This window comes from Phasianus colchicus, chromosome 2 (genome assembly GCF_987193195.1).
Source record: "Phasianus colchicus chromosome 2, bPhaCol1.hap1.1, whole genome shotgun sequence".
NCBI lineage: Eukaryota > Metazoa > Chordata > Aves > Galliformes > Phasianidae > Phasianus > Phasianus colchicus.
Window position 1 is genome coordinate 32,038,358 of NC_143437.1, and position 20,668 is coordinate 32,059,025.

Sequence of the window (20,668 nt, forward strand, 5' to 3'; positions counted from 1 at the left end):
TGGTGGCTGGCCTGGGCCTGTTTTGTCAACGGCCACCATGAAGTGTCCCTGGGCACCTGGGGACAGCCATTGTGTGGGGCAGGAGGTGGCTGTCATTGCCCTGTGCTGGGCCTGCTGGTAGGGTGGGGACGGCAGCTCCCACTCACTCCGTGTTTGACTTGAGCTTTAGTTGTTCCCAAAGCAGCTGTGGGTTTCACCTGTGTATGAGCAGCAGCAATTTTGGTGTTGCCTGACTCAGATAAAAGCTGCATCTGCAGTCAAACTCTTCCTGCTAATTACTCAGGTGAACCTGATCTTTGTGCTTCTACATGTGCTGCCTGTGGTCCCTACCAGCCTGCCTCTACTTCTCCTCATGTTATGTGTGGTGAAACATTTGTCAGTTGAACCGTGACTAGGAGTGGATCAAAATTTGGCTTAACTGGAGTGCTACTGTTTTCTCCTGCCGTCTGTATCTCTGGATTTGTCTCTGATGATGCCTCCTACCAATCAGACTGTCCAAAATCGTGTGTTTTAATCATTAGATAGCCTGAAGGCGACAAAGTGCCAATTGTTCTTATGGGCTTATGCAACTGTCTCCCATCTCATTACTTTCAATTCTTTCTCCCGTAGCTGTCTGTTTTTCTAATTCTAATAATGCTGAATTAGAGAAGCGTGACCGAAAAGCATGTTCTTTCACAGCAGAGAGTGAGGCAAGGCTGGGAACCTACAACAAATAATACCTCAATTAGGGGCCAAATTTTCCTGAATCTCCTGGGCTTAAAAGGGAAATACCTCATGGGATGTCCACATGCATAGTGGAAGTTTCTTAGCTAACAGGATCTGAGATTTACATGCCTGCTCCAACTTAATTCACTGCATTTGAATGGTAGAAGTGATCAGCAGCAGGACTCTTCTTACGTGTGCTCTGTAGGGAGCTGTACTGAGCTCTGCTTTCCTACAGTGAGTTTGGATCTCCAAGGGCAGGTGCTTCCCCTTTTCTTCTCCTCTCTCTTACTTCTGTAAGGTTGTATTTAACATTTTTTGATGAGACAAAATATATCAGGATTTTTAGGTGGAGCAACTGAGGATATAGGAATGCTTGGTTCAGCATTTAAGGTAAAGAGGCCTTAAGACAAAAGTGAGCACTCAGCTGTGGGAGGATGGGCACAGGAGGCCCTGGGGTCAGCAGGAGGGTGAGCCCCTCCTCGAGGGAGGCTTCCCTTGAAGAGGTGGATGATCCCATCTCTGTATTTGTGGTTTGCTTTCCCTTCCTCCTTCTCTGGGCCCCAATTTAAGATAAGTTAGTTAATGGGCAAACCTGTCTTTAATTACAAAGGACTTCAAGGCTTGCTTTTCAGAGCATGTGACATCTCCATCCCCAGGCGGAGGGCTCCTCAATGCTCCTTCAGCACCCCAGCCAGGACACAGAACCTCTCTCCTGACTGCATCCATTTCTCAGGCGGTTTCTTTCCCTCCCACCCTCCGCATCAGAAAGCGCCTGTGCGGCCACAGGAGTGTGTGCGGTCATCAGGGTTTGCTTGCCCATCCCTGGCTGCAGCTCATTGCTTTGTTGTCCTGCACCATCACAACGCCTTGAGAGGAGCTGTGTGTGCCCAGAGTGTGGAGCTGAGCTCACCCTGAAGAGGAGCAGCGAGCAGCCATCGTCCTGACGCCCAGGTAAGCTACATCTTGAAATGCCTTTCTTGGAAAAGCAAAACCAATTGCATTTGTCAGAGGGATGGGCAGAGAGCACTTGTTGATCCTCTGCAGAGGAAAATGTATTCCTTAAGTATCTTAAGTTTTCTTTAAGAAGTCCTAGTTGCTATTTAATTTGAATGCCTTCTAGTAGCAGGTAATTAATAAAATGGTACTGTGTAATTATGAGATTAATTCCGATGTACATACTTGGGTTCCCCTGGGAGGTTGCCTCCAGTGGCTTCAGGTTCAGTTCCTCCTTTGAAGCAAAACCTGGAGAAACGGAGGAGAGGAGAGGCTCTGTTGAGGTGTGCTGGGCTGCCCCAGCTCTGCGTGTCTGCAGGGGTGCCTGGAGGGAGCCCCTGGGCTGCTGCTGAGCACCTGCAGTCTGAAAATGCTAAATGCGAGAGGGAAGTGAGAGTGGGCAGCAAGTCCTGGCAACTCACCTCTACCATCTCCACTGCCAGGGCAGCCAGCAGCCCCAGTGTGTGAGCACTGCATGTGTAAAGACAGTGGGTGGCCAAGGGACATCAGTAAAGGCATTACCAGAATCTGATGGCAGCTATAACAGTTCTGAGCTTGTGCACCATTTGAGCTGGCTGTCAGAGTTATTAATGACTGCACCATAATAGTGCAGAAAATATTCAAGAAAACAGGAAATTCCAACTCCCACCAGTCTATCTTCCATTCTATTTACATCTACCAACTCACCTCCCGTGGGAATGAGCACAAGAATACAACTGCTTGGAGTTGTTTCCCCTGCATGATGAAGCTGCGTGCAGGTTTGGGTCAGGAGAGGAGGTTTTGTTGAGACTGTGTCCTCAAACTGGTGTCAGTTTGGCACCTGATCCCCTCTGCGTGGCTATAGTGTGCTGGGACATTACTGAGCAGAAGTCTCTCACTAAGAGGCCAAATTCAGCTGCCAGTGAGGGAGATACCTTCTGCGGAAGGGATCAACCAGCCCTGCCAGTTCCATTCCTGTGTGTCTGCCCTCTGCCTTTCTCACCCCCAGGCATCTGTCACTGGGTAGAACACTGTGTTGGCTGGGTATTGTGCCTGGCCTTGTGAAGGACACTTGGTGCTCCCATATGAATGAGGTAAGAAAAGGACACTAAATTTAGCCCCATTTACATTCATTTTTTTTCTTTAAGACCTGAAATACTCAACAGCTTGTCCTTATGACTGTGTGTACTCCAGTGTAGCCTTTAATCACAGGTGTGTAATTTCCTTCAGTAGCAGACCAAAGCCACATTCCACCTTGCAGCACTATGTTCCAACACGTAGTGCTTGGCACCACATACACACCGCATTCCTGCTTACCTTATTGCAGATCATGAAATAGATGGATTAAAGGCTGTTGTGAGGTTAGATACTAACACATGCCTCTCATTTTAGCAGACAAACTTTATGGGGAAGTTAATTCACAGCTATTTCCCTCATGTGTGTGTCTGTGCTTGTTAAAATCCGCAGTCCATACCCAAAGCTGCCATAAGCTCTGTCAGCATGGCGCACCTGAGCACCATGGCACTCCTCATTCTGGCTGCTGGTGCCACCAGCTGTTCTCAGAGGCTGTGGGTCAGCAAGCTGCTTTGTGCTCACTGTAACAACAAGGTCACCCACCAAATAACCTTCCCCACTAATTGGGGAGGTGGTCAGAATCTGTGGATTCTGCCAGTCCAATTTAAGGTTGTTACTGCCATGGGAATTTGAACTCACTGCATGGGTAGCCTACTCCATGCTAATTAAAGTTCTCTTCATTGATTGTCACAGCTGTCCATGCTGATTAAACTGCCTATTCATTTCAGCAAGACAGCAGTGACTGCATGCACACCAGGAACCATTCCTTTGAAATGACAATCTGAATTCATCAGACTTTATCACACAGACGCTTCAGATTCTGAGAAACTGTTAATGCAACATCCCTTCTCCCACACTCAACCTTTCACTGCATTCAATGCAATTTGTCATTTGCTGTCTCGGGGTGCCCCTCTGCACCACTGGCCCTGTACACTGCGCTGCAGCTTCTTCTAATTAAACCCACTGAAGGCTGGATAGAAACATGCTCACTCTCTGACTCAGAGTGCCACCCCTGGAGAAGGGAAATCTGTTCACGTTTGAGATTATGCAAATTTTGACTGAAGAGCCACTGCCACTGGATTTGCAAGCTAATGCAAATAGGCAACACTGCTCTTAGCAGTCAGTGGGAGGATTAGTCACACCTCGGCTTTGGGTGTTTGGGGGGATGGTCTTTGCAAGGGCCACCAACATAGCACAGCTCTCTCCAGCAGCAAAACTGGTAATGGAAAAGACACCTTATACTGGATAGTCCAGCTCCTAGTAAGAGCATGCTGTGATGAATTGCCATATCTTTGCATGGACTTTGCGTAGTAGACTTTGCATAGTCTACTTTAAATGTTCTTAAGGAAAGAGATCCCTTAAATACTGAACGTGTGGGATGTGCACTTGCAAACTGCACCTGGCTAAGAATTTTTCAAGTCTTGATCTTCTGCCTCTGAAGCCTGCTACAACTGTAAGGGTTTTTTTTCTCACTCACCAATAGTTCTAAAAATGCTGTCTTCTGAATTTTAAGGCTAAAACATTAGAAAATTTCAGTAATGCCCACTATTTTTTAATCCACCATTCTTATCTGAATGCCCTTCCTTCTTAAGTACATTTGCATCAGAATAATCTGCCATCTTTTTCATTGATGGCATTTCTAGACTGCTTTCCCAGCTGTGGCATTCCCAAAATACCTTCTTATTTACAAGTGAATTTCAGTAGCTAGAACCTCTTTCCTGCAGTACCACTGCCAATTCTTTGCAGAGCTCATCTGTTCTGCTCTCACTTTTGGCAGGAACTTGAAAATAATTTTAACTACTAAGATGTAAGCGACATACCTCATTTGTCATCTTAAATACCGTCATTACTTCTTAGAATGAGATCGTTATCAGCAATGCCATGGGCCTAATGAATAGTGTGAGCTTTCCCCACATGTGAGAAAACAATAATTCCCAGTCTAGATACCAAATGATTTAAATATTTACCTGTGTCAAAAAAGCTCAGTCCAGGTTTCCACAAGTCTGTTTCCATTGCTTTCATACATGAAAGAAAAGACAAAGTATTACTGAAAATAATGGAATTACTGAAGATTAAAAAGCTCAATTTACAAAAGCTAATTCATATAGTGAATTCATGAGAAGGAGCTAAGGATATCAGTAAACTTGGAAACCTTTACAGACACATTTCAAGCCACATTTAGCAGGCTTATGTCACTGGCTCCAGAGCTCTCATCTGTTTTATGTTTCAATATGCCTCTTTAGATCTGCTTTGGTTATGTTCCTCAGAACTGCACTGACACTGAGACAATTATACCAATTTAAGTATACTTTTGCTTTCCCTAGATTGTTTCCCACTGAAAATCTGCAGTCTACTGATTTCTGTATTGCTTGAACCCGTTCAAACAAAAAGGTGTCTAAATCTTGTTTGCAGCCTATCAGGCATGTAAAAACTCCAACCAAATCGATGCTTTCATAAATAAGCCCCCAGGTATCTATTTTTGGAACTTCCAGAAAGACTCCTCCAAAAAGTAATGTTTCCCCAGCTAGACTGGTGGCTGGCGTCCTCCAGATTACAGCCAATGGGTGAAACATATATTGGTCTGGAAAAAAGAAAAGGGAGCTGTGGGCTTACCAATGTCCTCCAGCCAATGAAACACAGACCTTTCTGTGAGATTGCCACCTCAGTGTGACTGCAGTGCAGGCTCCTCTAGCTTATCTGACCATATAACCTCAGAAAAGTCATGTTTTTCAGTAACTCCAGGAAAATACTGTTTTTTTGTCAGTAGGAGTAATGGTGGACTCTTTCTAGATTTACTCTTCTCTAGAACAACTGACTCAGATTTGGGTCCTTCCAAATTGCTGTGTATGGGTAATGAGGAAGAGCTGTGTATGGCTTCTTTGAGCAGTCTTCCCACGGCTCATGTCCTTTGAAAACTTTCTGTAGTGAGAAGACCTGAATGAAGACAAGCACAAGTGCCAAGGATTTGGGTGTCTGGCTGCAGAGATGAAGAATGCACTAATTCTGAGTGATTCATGAATCCAGGCAAAAGCTCTATGCTTGGATGTAGTCCTAGACACATCACAGAGCAAGCTCTCAATTAAATGTTCCTTTGAAAGGAAAAAGAGTATTTTTTTAAGAAGCTAAAGCTTTTTTTTTTTTTTTCTTGATAATGCCCCAAAAATCAAGGTTGATTTTTAAAATACTACAAGACTGATCTTTAAAAAAATATAAAAAGATCTATAATTGTCAAGGGGTTGGAGGAGCTGGGACCTTCTTGAGAGCAGGCAGGGAGAAGCCAAGCAAATAAATGGTGTGTCAGGATGGGTGTTTTCCAAGCAGATCTTTTTGCTAACCTGAGCTGAATAGAGGAAGCTCCTTGACAGCCCAGCTCAATAGCTGTTGTTTGCTGAGCAGCGTGCACTCACTTTGCAGGATCAAGAAAAACAGCTCTCCTTTCCAAGAAAGCAAGGAGTTGTCCAGGAATTTCCCTTTGACCGTGAGAAAAATTGGCTGCTTGTAAGCAACACAACTGAGCTGCCGGGACCCAGGCTGAAAAAAGATCAGGGCTTGCAGGGAATACAACAAGTATATGTTTGTGGGGTTTTTCTCTTGCTCTGTGGCTGTGAAAACAGTTGCTTGTTATGGAATAATTGTGCTTTGCAATCATCTTGGGGAAATCTTCAGATATGTAAGGTGGGAACAAACTGTGACTGATTTAAACAAGATTCAGCACAGCATTCCCCTGCTCCTCTGGCAAAGATTTGGACAGACTGAGGCTTAGTCAGCACATCTCAGGGCTCTTCCCATTTCCCTGCCATACCAGGCTCTCCCTCCTGTACACGGTGTAATATAATTTGTGCACTGCTTTGTTAGGCAGTGCACGAATTATAGACACTTTTACAGGAAACATGTTTGCTCTGCTGTTCTGCATGGGTACATATTGCCCACCTGTTTCCCTTGTGATAGTGAGCACTGGATTTTGACACAGGCAGAGGATTGAGAGAATATAACAATTTAATAATTATGAAATTAAAAAGAAAGAAAAGGCTGTGATATTGGTATGGCCAAAAGAACATGAGAAAAACAAACATGGATAGAAATGAAGGAACAGAAAGGGACTGAAATAAACAGAAATAGAGTTAAAGCAAAGTAACAAAATAGAGCACCCTGAGTGCTCTGGAGCCACATGAAGTTGCCAGCAGCCTTCCAGAGTGCCACTGAAAGGGTTTGCTGATGAAGTGGACGGTGAATTGCACAGGTGGGAAAGAAGAAATACATCAATGTGTTTCTACCCTCATTGTTAAGACAATCCCTATGTTCTAATCAGCCTGGAGGTTCCTGAGAATGACAGGAACAGCAGAAAATGTAGCTTCGCCACAGACCTGATAGGATGCACAGGGCTGGGGTTTTGTTCCTCATTTTGACTAACAAATAAGGTAAATTACAAGCACTGTGGTAGAAGTTGATTCCCACAGCCTAGTGGGAATCACTAGTGTCCCATCTGTCCACTGACTACTCATTCTGGAAGCTGCTGGTTGGCCTTTCAGTATACAGAGAATTGGTCTGCAGAGCAGCATATGGGCTAATTTAGGCTTACTAAAACCATGAAAGAAGGCAGAAAACCTGCACCTAGCAGTCTGGCTCACCCAGATGGGCTGGAGACCCAGCGGGCCTGCGGAAGGTGGCAATAGGCTCTTGGCGCTGAATACCTGCACAGTGTGAGAGAGATGGAGGTTAGAGGTCATCTGGCCAGGATAGAGAAATAGAGAAGCGTGACCTCCAGAGATGAGGGGGCACCAAACTACTTTTCTGTATGTTTTCAGATCAAATGGAAGATGGATTAAAAAAAAAAAACAAAAACCAAAAAACACCACTAACAAATAAGATTCCCCCCCCCCCAAAAAAAAAAAAAAAAAAAAAGAAGAATTTACAAGCCTAGGGAGGGTAGCAAAAGCAGAAGAAAGGAGTCTGAATGTTAGTAGATACTGTAGTTCTCTGGTGCACTGGAGCAACAAGCAGCGGGTCCTGAGATGCTGATCATGCTTAGGAGCTGGAAACTGAAAGCAATTGTCAGGATGCCAGAGAAGCTGTGGTGCCCCATCCCTGGAGGCAATCAAGGCCAGGTTGGATGAGGCCCTGGGCAGCCTGAGATGGTGGGTGGCAGCCCTGCCCCACAGCAGGGGGGTGGAGCTGGGCGGGCATCAAGGTCCCTTTCAACCCAAGTCTTCTGTGATTCTATGATTCCTCTTGAGGCTAGGCCTATGGACGCCAAGACACAAAGTTCTCCTGTCATTTTGCATTAGCAAGTATTATAAAGTCCCTATGTAAATAGGTTTAGGATATTGTTCTGAGAAAATTCTAAGTTTAATCATTCCTTTTTTTGTTGTTGTTTCTAGAAGTTATGCTATTGCTGTGCAATAACTACAGTAATATCTGCTTTTTAGAGGTGAGTGATGGGGAGAAACTTGAAAAATGATTGGTTACCTGCATTGGGTCGCAAAATATTCCTGTTACTTGCAGATGTGGAAGTGCCCCTGAATGCTTTGAAAATATTGCATTGGTTAGTAAATAGAACTGAAAGACAATGTTTTCTAGCATTCTAGCAATAAAGATCCAGCTAGTTGGTTCAGTACATACCTGTATTCTGTCCTCTTCCTTGTGAAGCCTGAATTTGTCCTGAGTGGACATCAAAATGAAGAAGTGTCATTTTTACCCCATGTTTGGTGCAGGACTACTGCTACCTGAATCTTATTTTATTGCTAGGAGAGTTAGTTGTTCAGAGACAGAGAGCTTTCGTTGATATCCACTTTCAGATGTTAAAACCCTACATTTTAAGTCAGCTTAAAGAAAAATTGCCTTGTTCTGCCTAGTTAGATTAGTTAACATTCACTTCAGTTATGAGTACGACTTTAATCGTCTCTGCTTTGCACTGAAGATGTTTGTAGTTATTGCTGTGATTTGCTTTCCCTAATAAGTTTTGTTTCTCAATTGCTCAAGCTCATTATCTGTTCTTATTTCTATTTCAATGCTAGCCAGTTGTGTGAAGAATGTTAAAAACAAACCAAAACAAAACCCAGACCAGATACCACACTTCCTGCACAGAGCTTACTATCTGAGACAAGAGCCAGTGAGTAGATACAAGCAAGCAGGCAGACTGTAAATAATGAAACAATAACAAAAACAATGTGGGAGAATTCATGTGTCTGAAATGTCTTCATTGCTGTCTACACAAAATGCTTTTTTAATGTGATTGTGTTAGTGCATTAAACTCCCACTGTTCAAAAATACAGAATTCTCAAAGCACTTGCAGATGAAGATTGTCTTCAATCATGCTTTTCTTTTCATTAATTGCTCTTAAGAAGCTTGTTAACATTCCAAAGCCTGCTGAAATTAGTAGGAATGTTTTAGCTGACTTCTGAGAACAGTGGACTCATGAGGTATTTCTCAGTAAGATATCATAAATGAGATCATTTGTAATGGTTGTCTAAGAAAACAGGAACTGCTGCTAGTTGTAGGCTTCATATGACAAAGCTAAGTGACAGCAAATAATGTGTGCATTACCCAAATTTGAACATTCACAGACTACTGGAAGCCCTTTGATGGGATATCTGTGAGCTGTCCCGAGAGACCATGAAAATTTAAAAGGCAAAGAGATCCTGTTTTGGGAAATAACAGGCTCACCTGCTAGTTTTAAACTTTGTAGGCTTCTAGCTCTGTTCCAGGTGATCTGCAGGCAGCACAAGATAACTTCTTGGCTCTGGAGAGTGAGATCTGCTTATGCAGCAGCACAGTATAGAGTTGGGAGCTATTTTCATGTTCAAGACAGGTATACCAAAGAATGGGAAGAAAATTAACTTTGAGCCTGAAAGCTTCCCTTAGTTTGGGATTGCCTGAGTATTTGTATTTACAAGGCCACTTGAAACAGTGCACATGAGGGTAAGAGAGAGATTAGTTCCTACGTCCTTTGCACCACAACTTTTGTTCTGTTTCCACACTCATTACCCACTTGGTTTGCTTTCTGTGCTGCTTTTGGTGGTGCCAAGCCTTACAACTGATGAAAACTGGTTTGAGAAGGTGAGCAGCTACTCCGCTCAAGAAACATGAATTCCCTCTGCAACTTAGTCAGCATTCCTGGTGGACTAAGTATCCAAAGAGAGAAGGCTGTATCCAAAAATAGCCTCCATCTGTCCCCCCCAGTGCAGCCTTTATCCAGTGCTTTCCACTCCTATGAGCCAGGATGAGAGCTTTCTATGTTGGTTATAATGCTGTTGTCTGCCCAGTCCTTTCCTATTTTCTTTTCTTGCTACTATGGTAAGTCACAGCTGAGGATGAAAGGTTGTGGTAGGCAGCACCCAGCTCAGGGTCACTGGCTGAAAAGAAAAGAGGTGAAGCTGAACTTGGCAGGGCAGAGTGCAGAGCCAAAAGCATCATTAGAAACTCCAGCTTGAATAATATGAGTGAGTTCTAAAGGCTCCTCAGATAGAAAAAACTCATTAACTACTTTGTATGTGGTTGTAAGTTTGTTTTCTTCCCTTCTTTCTTTCTTTCTTTTTTTTTTTAAACCAGATCTTCTCCTTCAGAATCAAGAACAAATCAGGAAAATTCAAGAAGATGGATACTGAGTAGTCCTAGAAATCAAGTCTGTGAAATCAGATGTACATCTCTATTTCTCCAGCTCACAAGAACCTGTCCCTAAATCTCATCACTTTAATCTTCCGGGAGTTAATTTATGTCTATAACTTTAGTACAGAAAATTGTGGAGAAGCAGAACTACACTGCAATGAAGAAATGCTTGAAATAGTGAGTAATTTTTTAAAAATTACTTTTAATCTTTCTGCTTTTTGACTCAAAGTTTGGTCTTATTTAAGACAAGTATAACCTTCCCACTGACTTCAGTGTCATTAAAACTTCACTCTCAACATGCACCTCTTACTGCTTGGGGAACCTCAAATAGGTTTTTCTAATCGTCAGTGAAGAAAGTAATGGACTCTTTTGTGCCAGCTGATGGGAACATGAAATAGAAAATAGAGCAACAAGCAGGACCGGGTTTACATGCATATTAGATACAAAATGATTCAGATTCCCACTGAAAATAAACTGCTTGAAATTTTGTTTGCACTTCTGCATATAGTGCCACGCACATACGTTTGACTCTGTAAAATTAACTTCCCAACTCCTGCCCTTACCCCAGAGCAGGGGAAGAGCATGCTCTGTTGGGTGTGGAGGGTCACTTATTCCTAGTACATGGAATTGATGAAGGGGGATGCTCATGATGCTCCTTTGGTGTGGGCAGGCTTTCTAGGTAGGAGTAGCAAGGTAGGAGACTTCTGGGCTCACAGTTAAATTTGATTTAATGATGCTTTCCCTCAAGACCTGAATTAACCAGAAGATGCCTGCCATGTACTCTGGCTTTGAATTATTCAGCTGTAGGTACAGCCACATTTACATGTATGAGAGTAGAACCAAGCTCAAGGCACTCAGAAATAGCAATAGTATGAAATCTTCCAGCTCTCTTTTATACAAACCCAATCCATCTCTCTTTTATACAACCCTCAAAATAGTGTCATGCTCAGAAACTTGCAAACAGCTGAAAATATTCTCCCATCCTTGACTGAGTAATTACCCATTGTATGAGAAAACCCCTCTACATATTTGCACTGTAGCCTGTGGGCTAGAATGGATGCAGGCTTCTGGATGAAACTGCAGAGCTCTGAACGGCCACAATTCTGTTGTCAAAAACACAAGTGATGTGCCAGGAATAACATCACATTTATGCCAGGCGTGGAACCACAGCCTGAGGTTTTCACAAAAACTAAAGTTGGCATTTCAGAGCTTTCAGCCCTAAGTTTAAATAGCAATGAAACTGTCTGTACTACGTATCTTACAAGTAAATCAAATTTTCCTTTAAGAGTAAGACAGGAGGATGCTACAGGAAAATCTGACTTCAGCAGCACAAACTTCTCAAGAGTTGCAAAATCCAGCATTTGTCAAGGCAGGTATTGTCACTTGCAGTTATTCACTAGAAAGGATTCCCCAGAACTCTCGGTGGTCAACATCTCTGATGTATCAGGCTTAGCATATATTTTTCAGTTTAAATACAGACTTGTATTCAACCAACGCATTTGCTGAGGCTTGAAAGGTTATTGAATCATTGCTGCCTTAAAATACACCACACTGCATGCCTTGTGGCACATATTTCCTTACTGTACTTACTTGATGCTGCAGCTGCCATGGAGGAATATGCAGGGTGGACACTGCTAGAACCTAAAAATAGGAGATTTTGATTTTCATCAACTGAACCATTCAAAAAGACACCAATATGTATGAATAAAAATAAATGAAGAGAAGAAAAGATTAGGGAAAACCAGGTGTGAAAAATTTATATGGGGGGATTCCTTCACATTGTTTTCGTCTTTAAAATCCAAGAGCTATTAGAAAAACATATATTACAACTTTCATTTATTGAAATTTATCACAGAGTTAAATCTTAACCTGTTTGCTGAACATTCAGTCCAGACATATGTATGAATCAAGGAAACTGTTGATTACTATACCTGAAAATCATGACAGTGTTTAGAGATGGAAAAGTTCCCCCCACGAGAATCAGTATAGATGCCAAAGATAATGACTAGCCGTAATTGCTCTGCTTACTGAAGATGAGCACTTATTTTGGGGAATCTAACCACTTTGAGTTGATGTGAGACAAACACTTCCATATGTGTCTCAGAGACTATACTACAACTCTAATTCCAGCAGATAGGTGGGAATTAATTTCTTTATCCACTCATAATATGCCTACGTTGAACCGCTGTACCAATGATCTGCTAAAAATATGATATACTCAACTGAGTTTCTTGTTCCTTTAATTTTAGGAGAACTGTTAGTCAGGAGGAAAGCAATGAAAACATCTGTACTACTGACCTGTATCCCTGACCCTGTGCAATCCAGGTCGAGGCTTGGCTGCAGCTGAGTCTGTTGTGATTCTTGTTGTTGCAGGTGTTGTGGTTGGCTTTGGTGTTGTGCTGAAAGGCTCTGTGGTTGTGGTCGTTGGGGTTGGCGTTGTGGCTGCCACTTGTGTGGTTGCCATTGGTTCTGGTGATGCCTGATACACCTTGTGGACTGTGTCCCCTGTAGGAAAATTGATACAGTCACTATGCTGCATCCTATGTGGCACAGAAACATCATTAGTGACTCTTGCTGTTGAAGGCAACCAAGACAGTGATGTTTTCCTTAGGATGTCTACAAGCATTCTCATCTCTGGACCCCATTAAAGCCTTCATTGCTGAGTGAATGAATAGCTCATGTGCCTGTGTAACGCTGGAGTTGCTGACAACAGCCTGTCATAGACTTAGTGTTTCTCCTACACTTTCTGTGCTTTGAAAAAGAGAAACTTTCTGCCTTACAGTTTCAGGCCTGTGCAGGGGTTCAAACAGCCAGTTGAAGTTGCAGTTTTTTGTTTCGCTGTCATCTTTTCTCAGTATAATTGAACTCTTTGAAAATCCGTATAAATAGAAATCAGCAGACATCTCGTAATAAAAGATGGCAATTCTGAGTCATAGACCAGAATGAAGTAGGCATTGCCTACCACCACCAAAGTGTTATTGGCAGAAGGACAGGTTTCTGAGATTCAGGACAGGGTTGGAGCAGGAGCCAGGAGAGCTTTGTCTTAGGGTTGTGGTAAGAGCAGCACCCAGGGATGCCCATTGACTCAGCAGATAGTTTCTACTGCTTTTAAAATGGTCTGTCATGAGAACAGAGACAATTCTAGTTGCAAAAATGTGCATCCTAAATAGTCTTATGCAAATTTTTTAGTGTGCTTCTAGCCCTTTCCAGTCAGCGTATTAGAAGAGTCTTTATCTTTTACCTATTCACCTATCTATTAAAGTCACCCTCAAATATTCCATGTTCATCGCATCCCTGCTCCTCTCCTCCCTGTCTGTATCCCCAGGGATGGCCTGACAGATTGTGTTCACTGAAATGGAGTGGTATGCCTTCATGCAGCCTTTTCATTGCAACACAGCACAGGCTTGCATTTTACTGCTGGATGTTTCCCTTTTGGAAAGCATCACTGTGAAACTGTCTGGTGGATTAATTACTACCAAATGCCAGCCACAGAAAAACTCAGGTCTCAGTCAGTTTTAATGGGGTGATGTTGAAAGCGAGCTCAGAAGACAAACAAAAGAACTCAGCTAAAAAAACAGTGTGAATGGCACTCTTTGGGCTGTGCAGTACCCTGCTCCATGCTGCACTAAGAAAAGGAGGATAAAGGGCAAAGGGATACTTCCTGTGCAAGACAGTACTGCAGAAACAGGGAGTGGGTACAGCAGTGGTTTCTATAACTTTGGTTGCATGGAGCAAGGAACCTGCGAGCTTACGCTACAGCAGAAGGCCCAGGGGCAATGAAGAGATTGAGAATGTAATTGAGTTTCTTTAGAAAAAGACACGAATATTTCCAACCCCTACCTTGTTCTGAGGCTTTCCCCGATGTATCAGACGTGGCTGCACTCTTTGGAACTTTTAGGTCATGCTCTGGCTTCTTAGGCTCTGAAGCAAAATGAAACACGTTAAGAAATGCAGTCTGGAATAAAATAAAGTTTTCCATTAGGAGGTTATCAGTTCCCAAAGGGACGCATCCCACCACCTAGCATTACAAAGTTTGGTTAGTCTAATCAGTGCTTCCTTGCTAGGAAAGAAAAAGTGATTGGATGAATGCCTCTAGACAGCAGTCGCCGCATGTTTTCGGTGCTTCATTTAGACATCTGACTGCCCAAAAGCTCCTGCCAATGTCAACAGAATTTCTGAAGTGAGCAATAAACACGGGGTTTTACCACTAATAAACCAATCCTCATAAGATTAATGTGAGTCAGGGTCCTGGTGTGTGTAGGTTGTCTGGTGAATACCAACTAGCATGTAGTATTTCAGTCACTAACTCACATTCAGATGTAGTTCTTTCTTGCTTGACATTGTCAGATCTTCATGGGGCCAAATCCTGGATGTTATGTGCTTACTTAGAAGGAAAGAGAGATTTTTACTCAGCTTAAATAATTTAATTCCTTTCACAAGTTTTTGATCAAGACTCACAGTAGGTGGTAGCTCATATTCAAGTCTACATGAAGTGTCTCCGTCATGGAAATGACATTTGTTTGTGCTTTTTTTTTCATAACTGTGTAAATTCCAGACTTTTCCCTGGGAATGTAAGGGAAAAAAAAAGAATATCTTTTACTACTACACTTCTCTATTGTGACTCTTTTGGGATTTGCTGAGTTCAAGTCTTCATGAGCTTATCTACTGTGAAGAGTGATGTAAGGACATGTGCATCTTTCCCATGCATTCAAATGCCTGTCAATGGGTGCATCCATCCAAGGTGGCATGGCTGTTGTTTGGAGTCTTGCTCTTCTCCTGTACATTACTCTTTGGTCCTTGGGAGGAAAGTACAGAGATCTTTCCTCATTTTTAGGCTTTCACATGCACAGTGGCATCTAAACATTGTAGTTGTTCAGCCTGAGTGTGCATCACTCAAAGCCCAGCCTTTAGTTTACAATTCCTTTGCATTTACATTCCCCTAGGTGCAGATTTGTACATATATCTTGATGTAGAATTACTGACACATATTATTTAAGCTGAGTTCAATTTGACAGAATGGGAGGCAGGCAAAACAAGTTATACAGAGTAACTCCTTACCATATGATCCTTATCTAAAGCTGCTGAGCACTGCTATCTGTATTGTTAATATTATTATGTATTACTGTACTCTTCACATCAAATGTCCCAAGAGATAACACAAGAGAAAGCTAACACAGAAGACTTACTTCAGATACAACAAGTACAACACCATACTCACAGATTTAAAGCAAGGGAGAAAGTAGGTGGGAACAGAGGCCTGTAAATCTGAATAAGACTAAAAAATAGAAATTGTCTGGGATAATTCTGTATGCTTAACAGAAAAAAAAATAAACAAGAAAACCGAATGAGATAGTAACATCAATGAACATAAGGAGTACATTATCTTCAGAGTCTCAATTATTAAATTTTCTTTATTACACAATTGAGATGCTACAACAGATAGTCGTGAATAGATATAAGTGAAAGTCGATCATAATTACTTGCCAGGTTTAACAGCTGTACTCTTTGAGGAAGAGAATTCAAGAGTTGATGGATATGTCACACCTTTTCTTGGCTTGCCCTCTACAAAAAAAAAAAAAAGAAAAATCATTGCAAAATATCACACAAAACCCTCCTGTCTAACATATGTGTTCAGAATCAGATCCCACTTTTTCACTGTTCAACTCATTTTCCTGAGAATTTCTCTCATGTGGTGGAGGAATCTCAAAACCATTACACTAAAAATACCAATGCTGAAACCCAGCATAATAAGAAAAGATAGAAAACATGTAAATACAGTCCTGGGAAGGATTTGTAGAGGTCACTCAGTTTACTTCTTTGCTCTCACATGGTGTTAAGCATGAAAGAATCAGTCCTGAAGAACATCTGTATAAACTGCACTTAAAGCCACAGCCTCCCTGGGTTGCCTTTTTCCAGCTCCCAAATATGTAGTTGAACTAGAAAGTGTATTTGATGTGGGATTCATTTCTTCAAGCACACACCATTCTTTTCAGACCTTGCTTTTGCAACATGCCATTTCTGGCAACGATCTTTTGCAGTAATAACAGCGAGAGAAGGCTTTGCTTGTGTGTGGGGACATATGGTAGCTATATTGAGATCTAAAATGAGAGTCCTGTCTTAAAACAATAAGGTATGTTTCCCATTTAAGCATTAAAACACAAATCTTTATAATGCCACACCAGATGCCATCTCTATTGGTACATGTAGCCATGCAATTCCATTTCTTGGGACAGTTTTATATTCTCAATGCATATCTATATCATTGAATATAAGACGTTGCAGAGAAGCTCAGTGTAGGTAAGACTGCTCTGCTCTCTAGGAGCTGGAAAAAGCATAACTGTGCAAGCTTGGATGTGGCATAGATAAGGACTTCCACTCCCTGGTGACTCTCTACAAAATGATGTGATATGTCATGCGTCTGGACCACCTCTGGTCAGACCCACCCCACTTCCTGCAAAACCTGCATTTTGATGATAAGATTGCTTTCTCTTATGTCCTCAGTGGTTCTTTTAGATGAACATTCAGCTGTCATCCTGGCTAGTTAGAGCCAAACAACAAAGTCAACAAAACTCATCTGTACAGACTGAGTGCTGGAGCAGGCTGTCCCTCTCATTTCTCTTTGCATGTCTCTAGCCCCTTTGTTTTACTCCTCTCTGAAATTTCAGATATCAATAAAGAAGTTACTTTGAGTTACTAATGGGGCAATTATGTAAGGATCTATTTCATCTCTCATTTACATTAGTATAATTTGAGAGTAGCTCCACTGAAGTCAATACAGCTCCCTCAGAAGCCAAGCTTGGCAACTGACATGCTTGGACAAGCTGGAAAGAGCTTTTTCCTTTTTCTTGGGTTTCCCATACAAACTGGAGTAAATTAAGGACAGCAGGTCTTCACTTCCACTTTTTCCAGAGCCAAAACTGGCCTCAGGAGCTAAGCGGGAGTAGGGAGTTCTTTTCAAAATTTGGCAGAAAGGTGAAAAAAATATATGACTGCAGATGATATCTAAATGCATTTCTTTATCACCAGCAGTTCAGAATTGTCAGGTAGGCTATTGGCACACAGATGTGGCAATAGCATAATAATCTTATCTTAGAGCTAATCTGATTTCTCATGAAAACTTAGACTTTCACTGTGCAAATAAGCTATCTGCCAAGGGGAAGCTGGCTACTCCTAGACTCTGTGGTTTTTGATAAATATCAGCTTGCATCCCATATGTTGTCAAATGGTAGCTCTGAAGCCTGACCTGGAGGTGGCCCTGCTTTCTGGAGCTATGGTAATTTGCCTTTTCCACTGATATGTCATCTGGAAAAAGTTGAATCTAGGTCAGAGTTTGCTTAACATACATAAAAATGGGTTTACATGTGATTTGAAAACCTCAGCTTCTGGCTGTTTGAAGTACAAGCCATGGGATGGTGGCCGCTCACCCTCTTGTGCCTATTTGCAATTAGCAAACCCAGAGGTTTAGGACTCTTATTTTCTTAACCCACTCGCTTCAAACTCCCCCGAAACTGAATGGAGCCATTCAGCTGAGTGCCAAGGCATTTCAGTGCTTGAAAGTGAATACCAGTGCATTTGCATACCTCCTGGTGTGCTGGCTGCTTTAATCCCAGGGAACAGACCTTGTTCCCCACTGCTCCTAAATCACGCCACCTCATTGCCTGGCTCTCCTAAGGATTCTTCCTCCATGCTCTTTTGTGTGGACGTTTATTCATAATGTAAACATCACAAACTATCGATAACAATATCCTAACTATTGGCACAGCCTTCCTGAGAGTCTAGTCTTCTGAATTTCTCTCTAAGATTACCACATTTTCTGCAGGTATAGTTAGTAAGAATTTCCTTCCTATTTGTATATGAAATGTGGTATCAAACATACTGTGTTATGCTAGACTTAATGCTTGAAGCAGTTTGTAATGTAGTTCCACTGCATTAGAATGACAATTCAACATGCTTGAAATTGAGGCACGAAAGACAAATCTCATAATGCATATATATTTTTGTGCAGATTTTTGATCTTCTCTTTACCTATATTTCTAACTTTCTCTAGTATCATCTGTCATAGTGACTCATTAATTAAGAGTAAAGATATGTTACTACAAATCAAAAGTTCCTGCAGTTTTATAGGATGACAAGTGAGCAGCTGCTGAGGTAAAAAGATCTTATTTCCTATTTATGTAGCAGAATTACAATGTGCTGTTTGTTGGAAAAAAACAGCAGCAAGTACAAGTAGCAATTCAGCTATTCCAGGAAAGCCATACTCATCCAAAATAAATCCTTCTCATGGTGTGGTGTACCCATGGTAAAATGCAGTAAAAAGTGCATCCAAATATATTAATGCAAACTCCAGATGGCAGTTTAATTTGGTCAGCTTCTAAGACCTTATTAAATAAGGTCCACTAATTTTCACATGAAAACATTTCTTTATTTTTAGTGGCTGTTCCATTGCTTGAGCTGTTGATTTTTCCAGAAATGATGTATTTAAATAATATCAGTTGGCCATACCTATCCCAAACCTTCAGAATTGTGGACCAGCAAGAGATGGTCCCTTGTCTGGATGAAGCAAGAAGCTGGATTTACAAATTGTATGTTAAGTAAATTAGACCCTGTATTTTTATGGGCAGAATGAGTTCAGGCAGGTTTGAGAAAATATGAAACCGGTGCAAAGAGTATCTAACCTACAAAAACATCTGTGACATTCATCACTGAATCCAAGTGAGCTGTTGTATGCAGTGGGGAGAAGAATGAATGAGTCTAAAATGTATTTCCTTGTGCTGGGCAGATATCACAACATTCTGGCTAAGAGAGAAGGGAGCATTTCATAACTTATTTGGGTTACAGCTATAGAATTTCTTAATTCAGTGCTTTGTACAAATGCAATATGGCATTTGTACATGGATTTGAGATGGGTTGACAGTTTTTTTATTTTAAATGTATATATCATTAAACTATGCATACTTAATTTTATTTAGGAACTCAGAGAACCTTGGTCACTGCATCCAACGGGTATACTGAATATGTGTTGCTTTACTCATGAAGGAAACCTTCACATCCCAGAGCAAGACAGACTATATAGCTTCACTGCAGAGTCTGAGTGGCAGCACTGGAACAAGTCACTTCAGAAGACATGGACACAGACTCACACTGAGGGCCTTGCTTGGCTGCAGTACTTTTCAGGGGAGCAAATGCAAGGGGAGACCTACCCACCATTTCCAAGGCTTGGACTTTAAGAATAGACAGCAGGAGCTGGGATGCCCACAGGCAGTCAGTGCAGACCTGTCACTTGCAGTGGGCAGTGCACAGCTTCAGTGGAGTGTATTTCTCTTTGCTGTCTCCATAAGAAGCCCAGAATAAAAACTAAACAAGGTGCTTCAGCACAGTACCTGAGACGAGGAAGGACTCCCTCCAGCGTGGCAATGACAGTGACCGAACTCCGTTGGAGAAGCTACCCCGGTAGCCAGCATGGCCGGCCACCTTCTGAACAAGGATCTTCCCACCTGTGTTGTCTATTGCACCACTGCAAGAGGAAAACATAGTAGCTAAAGGTGGGAATTCTCCCCCAAGCCACAAAAGCTGTTAAATAGCGCAAGAGGTAGGAGGTGCTTACTTCCATTTTTAAGCCAGAAATTACAGCGAAGCTACGAAGCTACCACTGAGTCTGCTACTAAGAAAAAATTGTACTTCATCAACACAGAAGAGCAGTCAGCTGCACAGCACTGTCAGTCTCTGTTTTTTCTTGCCACTGATCTATGAGGTCAGTGCTTAAGGCTGACTGAGTTGCACAGAAGGACAAGTTTCTGCTCTCCTTGCAATTCCTACAAGCATGACTGCATGACTGAAGACATGTGGAGATGCACTCTGAGAGTTGGAGGGCCAGCCATACAACAATAATAATTTAGACTAATCAAAGACAAACCTCCCATTTTCCTGACTTGTTCTTTTTCAAAAACTAATGTTTTCTTTGTTTTTCAGTGTGTGTTATCCACGAAAACTGAGCCTGGTTCTGACTTCAGCCCAGAATAAGCTGAACAAAATGTTACTGGAAGCTGTGGAGGTGTGCCATGTAAGTTAACCTAGCCAAACTCAGCTGGCAAATGGGGAAAACTGAAATCCTCATTCCAATAGTACAGGGAACTACAGCAGAATTTGCATTCTCTATCAGTATTTTCTACCTTCCCACTGGGACAAGCTCTGCTTGCAGACCACACAATTTTCATTATGCAATAATATCCAAAGGAAGAATTTGTGTGAAAGCCAGTCTCTTGAAGGCCATCACCAGAGCACAGGGCTGAGCAGCAGCTGCTGTAGACAAGAT

The 20,668-nt window shown here is 42.1% G+C and overlaps 1 protein-coding gene and 1 long non-coding RNA gene across 2 annotated transcripts in view; one reads left to right on the forward strand and one right to left on the reverse strand.

The window, feature by feature from the left end:
• VIT (vitrin) overlaps positions 1 to 20,668 on the reverse strand; it is a 43,665-nt gene that overhangs the window by 8,714 nt on the left and 14,283 nt on the right. Inside the window, exons 5-14 of the mRNA XM_031593187.2 lie at positions 19,737 to 19,870; positions 15,841 to 15,918; positions 14,197 to 14,277; positions 12,655 to 12,861; positions 11,947 to 11,997; positions 8,371 to 8,409; positions 8,218 to 8,274; positions 7,380 to 7,442; positions 4,719 to 4,766; positions 1,885 to 1,947 (exon numbers count right to left, since the gene is read on the reverse strand). Of these exons, the coding sequence (XP_031449047.2) occupies positions 1,885 to 1,947; positions 4,719 to 4,766; positions 7,380 to 7,442; positions 8,218 to 8,274; positions 8,371 to 8,409; positions 11,947 to 11,997; positions 12,655 to 12,861; positions 14,197 to 14,277; positions 15,841 to 15,918; positions 19,737 to 19,870 (821 nt within the window). The remainder of the gene's footprint in view (positions 1 to 1,884; positions 1,948 to 4,718; positions 4,767 to 7,379; positions 7,443 to 8,217; positions 8,275 to 8,370; positions 8,410 to 11,946; positions 11,998 to 12,654; positions 12,862 to 14,196; positions 14,278 to 15,840; positions 15,919 to 19,736; positions 19,871 to 20,668) is intronic.
• On the forward strand, positions 916 to 19,770 carry LOC149918941 (uncharacterized). Its single transcript, XR_016464156.1, has 4 exons — positions 916 to 1,656; positions 8,130 to 8,179; positions 10,300 to 10,533; positions 19,326 to 19,770. It is a non-coding gene; the product is annotated as an uncharacterized LOC149918941 (long non-coding RNA).